An 8156-nucleotide genomic window follows, 5' to 3' on the forward strand; every position below is an offset into this window, starting at 1 on the left:
TCACAATCTTAGTGACAAGATCCATGACCGCGTCCGAGATATCGCCACTGCTGCGACCACACCAACCCAGCGGCAACAGCGCCAGTCCGCAGAGTAAACCATGGATGAAAGCTGTGTTGATGATCATGCTCGCAAGTGTGTTGTGTGTCCTCAACGTCGCCTCTTTTCGTTCCGAGAGCGTCCCTGAATCAATCATCGAGGTACAGACATAGCCGGCCCGCGGCCCCCCACCGCACTACTCGCCACTCTATTGGCATACAATCGTAATAATGACTGTCAAGGAACATTACGACGTCATTGTGGTTGGCGGGGGTCCAGCTGGCTCGGTCGTGGCGAGTCAACTGCTCGCAAAGTCCCCGTCGTTGTCGGTGTTGTTGATCGAAGCCGGCGACGCCACGCAGTCCGCGCTAGGGGGGACCTTTGTGCGTGCTTCTATTATCAAATGTATCCTCCTCTGAAGTTCCTTGTAGCACTCGTCATTCACCGACACTTCCCTGCCGACGCACTGGACGCCGTTCGACGTGCCGTTCTACTGGAGCCACGTGGCACATCTAGAAGCGTTTCACTGGAACGTGTCCAACACGTTCATTGCCAAAGCCTTGGGCGGTTGCGGCATCCACAACGCCATGCTTTACGGTACCATCTACGACACCAAGTTGAGATCATGTCCATCACACTATTTGACGTCACATACACCAATTCCATGTTGACTTGCTTTATTATAACGTGATTGGCTGATTTGAATAAACATAACTACAGTACCTACACCAGTATACTAGTAGTACTGTAGTATGTACTAGTATAGCGCTCATCATCGTGATTGGCTCATTGGAATGAACACCACTACAGTACTAGTACCTACTAGTATATACTAGCATTACGTACAGTACTAGCTCATTGATCTGTGTCCACATTTTTCCATCGATCTTTTGTCATGTTATGGAATGCGTTGCCTTTCACACTAATTTGTGTCATAGTACACTAATTTCATATAAATTGTGCTTTTCTTGGGCTGATTCAACTGTTACTACAACCATTTACCTTCTCATGCCGCAGTTCGCGCGTTGCCGGAGGACATTTTGGCTTGGAATATGGCGCCAATATGGACATGGGATGTCGCACAAGCCATCTACATCGCCACGGAAGACTACGACGGGCCAAAGAATCTGCCACATCATGGCTACCACGGCCGCGTTCGAACGAGTACAAACATATATATATATATATATATTTGCTCGTAGATGTATAGAATACGCTGTTTTCGGTGCCGCAAATAATATGAATAACCTCGTTTTATGCATACTACTAGCTCGACCCAAACTCCTCGAGACGGCGTCGGCAGCGTTTGTAGCTGGTTGTGCCCAAGTCGGTGATATATACATATCTTTCCAGCTCATATGTGTAAAATAATATCAATATATCGTCGTTATTAATATATATATAGGCGGGGTTACCACAGTCGGAGGATTTCAATGCGCCAAATGGACGTTTCGGGGTCGGGTATTACGACTTTAACATTCGAAACGGCGTTCGGGACAGCGCGGCCATGGTATTTCTCGCTACATTTTGCAGTTGGGATGTTCTGAACGTGTTTACCAGACGTTTTTAAAACCGCTCTTGACAACTCCGAGTCCGCGCTTTCGCCTGCGCTTGAATACGTTGGTCGAGGTATCTATAATCATTATATATATATATATAATATTTACTTTAGAAAGTGAATATCGACGACAAACATCGTGCTGTGAGCGTGAACATTCGAACAAGTACCAGTATCTCCTCTATCATTCACGCCACAGAAGCCATTGTGCTCACCGCCGGTGCAATTCACACGCCAAAGCTGCTTACTTTATCTGGTATAAAACAACTCGTACTATTCGTTGAAATATTATAAATATATATATATTTTAGGGATCGCATCCAAGAATGTATTGGCGGACTTGGACATTCCAGTTGTGGTCGACTTGCCTCTTGTGGGCAACAACCTCCAGGACCACCCTGCTATTGCCCTGTTGTTTCAAGCTCAAACTCCATTGGACATCAATTTCACGTACAATTTCGAAAGGTGTTTCATTTAAAATGCATTTAAAATAGGACCGCGTGGGAGGACTATATACACAGGGCAGCAACCGGATGGCTGAGTACGCCAGGACTTGCTGCTGGAGCGTTCTTAGTTCCACCTGGCAGCACCGCGCCGCAGCTCCAGCTCACGTTTTTCCCTCGAAATTCCGAGCCCCAGTGGACTAATGCTTCGAACAGTCAATTGCTGTTTACAATTGCCCTTTTGGGTACGATATGTATTGGTTGTCATATTGTTTGTAATCACACTAATTGAAGTCGCACACTAATTTGACGTTGACGATGGTTGTTTCGTGAAATCTGATTGGCTAAATAAAGATGCTGGCGATGACTATTAATAGTGCTGTTCACAATTGCCCTTTTGGGTACGATATGTATTGTGTACATTTGGCTGACTTTTGTGCTGATTCTTTGCCAAATCGATCGATCGAGTCTTCTTTGTACTGAATTTTGTATGTGCAACTGTACTGTTTGTAATAACACGAATTGAAGTCGCACACTAATTTGACGTTGAGGATGGTTGTTTCCTGAAATCTGATTGGCTAAATAAAGATGCTGACGATAACTGTTAATCAAAATATGTTTTTGGCTAGTACTCGTACTGAATATGGTAAATTAGTCGAATAAATGATGTATATTTTGGCTGATAATATATCGATGAAATAGCTCCCGAAGCCAGGAATCGAGTCGTGGTTACGTCGAAACACATGGACATTCCAGTGCAAGTGACGTCTGAGATCCCCCAAGTCGCCAGTGAGCATTTGACCCCAGTCGATGCATACAAACTTGTATATGGGATTCGAGTTGTGCGAGAAATTGCTGCGAGTTTAGGTATTCCATATATATATATATATATAATATTGCCACATTGATGACTACATATATATATATATAGCCATGCAGGAGGTGGTGGGGGCGGAAGTGATGCCTGGCGAAGGCAAGGCGACAGACGAAGGTTCGTAGTAGGATTAGTTTTTGTCATATATATATATAGAATGCCAAGCGTGAAGAATATTAATATATATATATATATATATATATTGTAGAGTTGCTGGAGTGGGTGTATACGTCAGTGTACCGCAACTCGCACTGGGTGGGGAGTGCCAAGATGGGCACCACGGCAGACAACGGCGTAGTAAACCAGCGCCTCCAGGTGCTGAATGTATCGCGGTTATACGTGGCGGATGCTTCTGTGATTCCCATCATTCCCAATGGTATTATATATATATATCACGAAAACCAGTATGGTGGATAATATTTAAATATATTTATATGGCATAGGAAACGTGCATTCGACGGTCGTCATGGTGGCGTCGCATGCAGCCACGCTGATTGCACAAGACCTGGCGGCCCCGTGATCGCTAGAATAAATAATTTCAATTTCACGATATATCGCAGATAATGTATGCCTAAAGTACTACGTATGTAAACGCTGCACGGTAGTACTACGTAGTACAATTTTGGAAATAAACAAAGAGAGATAACGGATACTGTATCGGGTGAATCGTGACCTAGTACAGTACTTTGAATTATTGATTTGGTACCGGATCCCGTTCAATGATCCGAAAATTCTTATCGAATCAATAATGCTACGCAGTACTATTAATACTGTAGAAGTAATTTTTCGACGTAGGACTATGATATTATTTTAAATATTGATTTGGTACCAGATCAAATCACACCCACCAAACCGATCACGAATCGTTCCCATTGGTCAATCTGAAAATACTTGTTCTCTACTTGGCTACATTATTTTTCGTTTTACTTTGTGCTTTCTGCGGAATGGGAAAAGTCAATGAGATTTCGCGATCAGTTTTACGAATCGCGGAAAAGTTGTAGCAATTTCATAATAACGTTACTATATAATAACGTATTGGGAATTGTATTCACACTAAAATGTTTTGCCAATTGTACGCTCGCCACAACTCTAACCAATCGGTCAAATCTGACGAATAATCAGACTTTAGCGCGCGTCGACGCTAGAATTTAGAGTCCCGCGGTAGGAGAAATAAAACGCTAAAATCTGACAGAAAAAATACAGTTTTGGAGTTTTAGCGTCACCGGTGGAATGATGGTCTAAGGACACCCACTCACAATGACCAAGTTTTCGGGGGTTCTATTTTTAGATTCAACGGCAAATCTCATGGGTACAAATAATAGTCTCAGTTCCATACTTGTGGCTGCGCCCAACTTCGGCTTGATGAGAGTGGACACCAAGTTCTTGGTGCGGGGGCTCGGGTTCTTCAACGATGCGTACGATCTCTTCGTCATGAACGTGGTCAACGTGGTGCTCGAAGAAGAGTTTGGCAAGGACGTATACACTCCCGCCATGAAAGGGTCAGTGTCGGCGGCGGCGCTGATCGGAGCAGTCTTTGGCCAAATTATGTTTGGGTACCTCGCTGACGTCCTCGGCCGCCGCGTCAACATGATCATCACGTGCGCGATCCTGATCCTCGGTGGCGTCATCTGCGCGTGCGCGTCCGGCGGGTCGCCCACCGGCACCCTCTGGGTCCTTGTCGTCGCGCGCGGCATCCTCGGCGTCGGCATTGGAGGCGAATACCCTCTAGCCGCCGCGGCGTCAGCAGAGGACGCGTCCTCCGTCGAAGAAAGGAATCGACGAGTCGCGCTGACGTTTTCGCTGCAGGGGCTGGGCAGCTTAACTGCCGCTATCATGGGCAATCTGTACGTCGCCGGGTACGCACCTGGCCCTCGGGGATCGGCCTCGAAAGACGATCTGGACTTTATCTGGCGCAGTTTATTTGGCATTGGCATCATTCCAGCAGCGTTTGTGTTCTTCTTCCGTTACCGAGCTGAGGAAACGGCGACGTTCCAACAAGCCCAACAACAGCAACAGCAGCATCATGGCTTGGCCAAAACCAACTCGACCACCACACCAACCAAAGCGACGTCCCAGATCTGCAATAATATTCCAGTGCGCTTTGTCTTGCAAGTGTATGGCCGGTGGATTCTCGGCACCGCCGGCACGTGGTTTCTGTTTGACATTGTCTTTTACGCGCAGAATTTGTTTTCGGCGTCAATTTTGTCCGTCGTGGGCATCTCCGAGCCGACGTTGACCAACGTGACAACTCAAAACGTCGTCGTCGCATGTGTGGCGCTGCCGGGGTACTACGTCGCCGTGTACTTTATCAACCGGCTCGGACGTCGTAAGATGCAATTGCAGGGGTTTACGTGCATGATGTTATTGTTTATGATTCTCTCCAGTGTGTGGAGCGATCTCCAGCACGACACCACGGTACCAAGTCAAATCGATTGACTTTGGTTTTTCATGTGTTTTCCGCAGGGATTTGTGCTCTTATACGGCCTCGCGCTGTTCTTTTCCAACTTTGGCCCGAATACGTCGACGTTTGTCCTGCCCACGGAGATGTTTCCCACCGCCATTCGAGCGCGATGCCACGGATTCTCGGCTGCCATGGGCAAGTTTTGCGCCGCGATCGGGTCCTACGGCTTTGCCCGGTCGTCCGGACAAGACAACCTCGGCGCCACCTTTGGCGCGTTCGCGGTCTTTTGCTTCATTTCGATCCCCCTTACGTTGTACTGTACGTTCGACAACCCGAGCCCCCTGAGCGACGGAGACGCCGAATTCGACCGCCGCCTGCGCATCTTTCGCGGCACGGCGTTGCAAGACGAAGACTTTAACGATATTGACGACGATGACTTAGCGGACGAAGAGGTCGACGTGGATATTGCGGCCTCCCGTATAATACATCACGGGCCTCAATCCGTGTAAAATATGGCCGTTAAAACTTAGCCTATCGTGATGTCTAGTACGAGGTCGCTGGAAGAAGAGCCCGATGATTCCTACAATACCAACGTTGGAATAGTGCATTTGTATCGGTTTTTGATTGTCATGCCATATCACGCCAAAAGAACCGAATAAATAAATTGGTAGTTATGGCTAAACATAGCCCTTGTTGCTTGGCAGTGGGGGTAGGTACGGACGGAATGCGGCGGGGGGCCGTCAAGGTCGAATACTGCCCCATTCGTGACCAAGTGGTGGTGCTAGAAGGAGACGCGAGTCCTCCACGGTTGTGTCGCCAGTCCAAACAGGTTTCTTCTCCCCGTCCTAAGTACACCAATACAGCTACAGCTACGTCGATTCGAAACCTCTACCTTCCCTTCTCGTCCATCGCAGCCAAGTGCGTGCTGCATCCCCTCGTTCCATCTTCGTCGTCGTCTCCATGCCGCCCACTCACATCTACCGTCGATACCCGCCGTCGCCCTGTGCCCGCCTGTCCACACGTCCGCATCGTTCGGTCGCCGCCTCCAACTTTGTCTACACTGTTGGATCCAACGCTGTTGTCCGATCAACCACAGCGAGATGATGAATCCGAGACGAAAAACCACAACAAGGAGCTGCTGTGGCTGCGCCATCGGTGGTTCACCAAGCATGGGAAACCGAGTCGTATGAAGGAGGACCGCGCCAAGATGGTGCTCATGCGGCGGTGGTTCGAGTTCCTCGACACGGACGGGTCAGGTGAAATCGGCCTGAATGAACTCGAAGACCCCCTCGTGTCGGTGGGGCTGGCGAAATGTCGGCTGGACGTTCGGCAACTCATTCAAACCGTGGACGACAGCGACAATGGCGAAGTGAACTTTGACGAGTTCCTAAGCATGATGCGCGGCCAAACAAACGTGGCGATGAAACAACCGCGACCGCCCCTGAGTGCCCCCAAGTCGGTTGTACCGACTTGTACAGCACGTGGTCACGTATGCGCGACAGGAGCAGTTACGTCACCATCCACTGGGAGTAGTGGCGACGACGCCAATTCTGTCGTGCGGTTGTTTTCAGGTTCGTAATCAGAGGCTTGTTCAGGTTGGGACCACCAAGCACTTTTTTTTCGGTAGACTTGCAGGAAGGCAAACTGGGAGACTTGACGCTGCCATTTCCGATCCTCATCACGGCGTACCGTCGTCGGATGTTGTTAAATGCACACATGGCGCCGTTGGAGTGCGACCGAAGCCAAGGTCACTCGGTCTTGACAGCGCTGGAAGTCACGCGACGAGAAGCGGCCATCCAGGACGAGGAAGATGAGATCCAGAGGGCCCAGCAGCGTCAGCGCCGAACATCCATGTCGTATCGTGCCGGCGACGCGCTTCGAAGGGAAGACGTCGAGAAATTATCGACTATTGGGTCGAAAACAGCGTCCAATGCATTGCGTGACGGCGAGAACGCTCCTGTGGTTCGACAAGTTGGAAATTCACGGCAACTTCTGCGACTGCCAGACTTGTACGATTGAGGATTCGGGTGAACTATCACGACTTGTCGAAAATATCGATCGTCGAATGGAGTGTGGGTTTGGGAATTGAATACCAATACAATAGTTTACGACATGTTCATCTAACGTAGACGTTTTGAGTCATTCGTATAGTCGTTGTCGTCGACTTCCTTTGGGCGTAGTACAGTGTTCTTCGTGAAAGAAAAGATCAAAGCCGGCAACCCTTCGAGAATGCCACGTCATCGGCGATATTGAGAACAATTTGAAGGATACGGTAGTATCTCGCAATTTCGATATGCTCTACCGTTTCGTCAATGAAAAACAGTGTCATTTTGGTTGGCGACTGGCCACACGATGGGACAAATTGTTGGAACGCTCACGCTGTCGTCCACGACTGGCACTTGCCCAGGACTGAGTACTACTTTCTCGTCGTGTCCAGACCGTGGAACGGTGTGTGGGCCAACGGTGCATGTAACTGTGTGGAACCCCAGTTTCTCGGAATCGGATTGCAGGCAAGTGAATGGTGTTTGGGCAGCCATGGAGACCGCGACAGCACCGCCAAGTACAACAACAGAAGCACCAACAACGATGGCACCGTCATCAACAACAGAACCACCTCCGACCACTACTAGAGAGTGGGCCAACGCCAGCTCCAACGGTGAACCAAGCCCGCGTTTGCGCAGCAGGAAATCTCAAATATCCCAAAAAGGTTTGCCACGACTGTGTCATAAATCGTGTCTGCACCAGCTTTGTGAACCTTAACGCCGCAAGTTCGGTGCAGTGTGGTGCGGAAATTGACACACTATACGTAACGTATATAAAATTTGCACTATTCACAATATT

General features: G+C 48.6%; 3 protein-coding genes across 6 annotated transcripts; all 3 read left to right on the top strand.

Annotated features, from left to right (window-relative positions):
* Window position 1: 1 nt before the first annotated feature.
* On the top strand, window positions 2-3490 carry H257_17041 (hypothetical protein). Of its 4 annotated transcripts, none has more exons than XM_009845681.1 (14): window positions 2-200; window positions 282-422; window positions 471-636; window positions 1057-1203; window positions 1310-1401; window positions 1445-1549; window positions 1600-1668; window positions 1712-1853; window positions 1909-2047; window positions 2092-2285; window positions 2743-2907; window positions 2972-3031; window positions 3123-3290; window positions 3358-3477. In XM_009845681.1, the coding sequence occupies exons 1-14, from the start codon at window positions 24-26 to the stop codon at window positions 3432-3434; spliced, it is 1842 nt and encodes a 613-aa protein (XP_009843983.1). In that variant the 5' UTR covers window positions 2-23; the 3' UTR covers window positions 3435-3477. The 4 variants fall into 4 exon arrangements, with proteins under 4 accessions (XP_009843983.1, XP_009843985.1, XP_009843984.1 ...); XM_009845683.1 differs by having other exon boundaries at window positions 1310-1365; XM_009845684.1 differs by lacking the exon at window positions 2-200 and having other exon boundaries at window positions 248-422; window positions 1310-1365; window positions 3358-3490.
* Window positions 3491-4228: 738 nt separating this feature from the next.
* H257_17042 (hypothetical protein) lies at window positions 4229-5922 on the top strand. Its single transcript, XM_009845685.1, has 2 exons — window positions 4229-5329; window positions 5378-5922. Exons 1-2 carry the CDS (start codon window positions 4277-4279, stop codon window positions 5822-5824), a joined length of 1500 nt encoding a protein of 499 aa, XP_009843987.1. The 5' UTR covers window positions 4229-4276; the 3' UTR covers window positions 5825-5922.
* A 1885-nt stretch (window positions 5923-7807) lies between these two features.
* H257_17043 (hypothetical protein) lies at window positions 7808-8141 on the top strand (the record flags this gene model as incomplete). The annotated part of the gene is made up of 1 exon (XM_009845686.1): window positions 7808-8141. A coding segment is annotated over exon 1 (306 nt), but the record flags the coding sequence as incomplete, so codon positions are not given.
* Between the last annotated feature and the right edge of the window lie 15 nt (window positions 8142-8156).

This window comes from Aphanomyces astaci, assembly GCF_000520075.1.
Source record: "Aphanomyces astaci strain APO3 unplaced genomic scaffold supercont1.96, whole genome shotgun sequence".
Classification (NCBI taxonomy): domain Eukaryota; phylum Oomycota; class Saprolegniomycetes; order Saprolegniales; family Verrucalvaceae; genus Aphanomyces; species Aphanomyces astaci.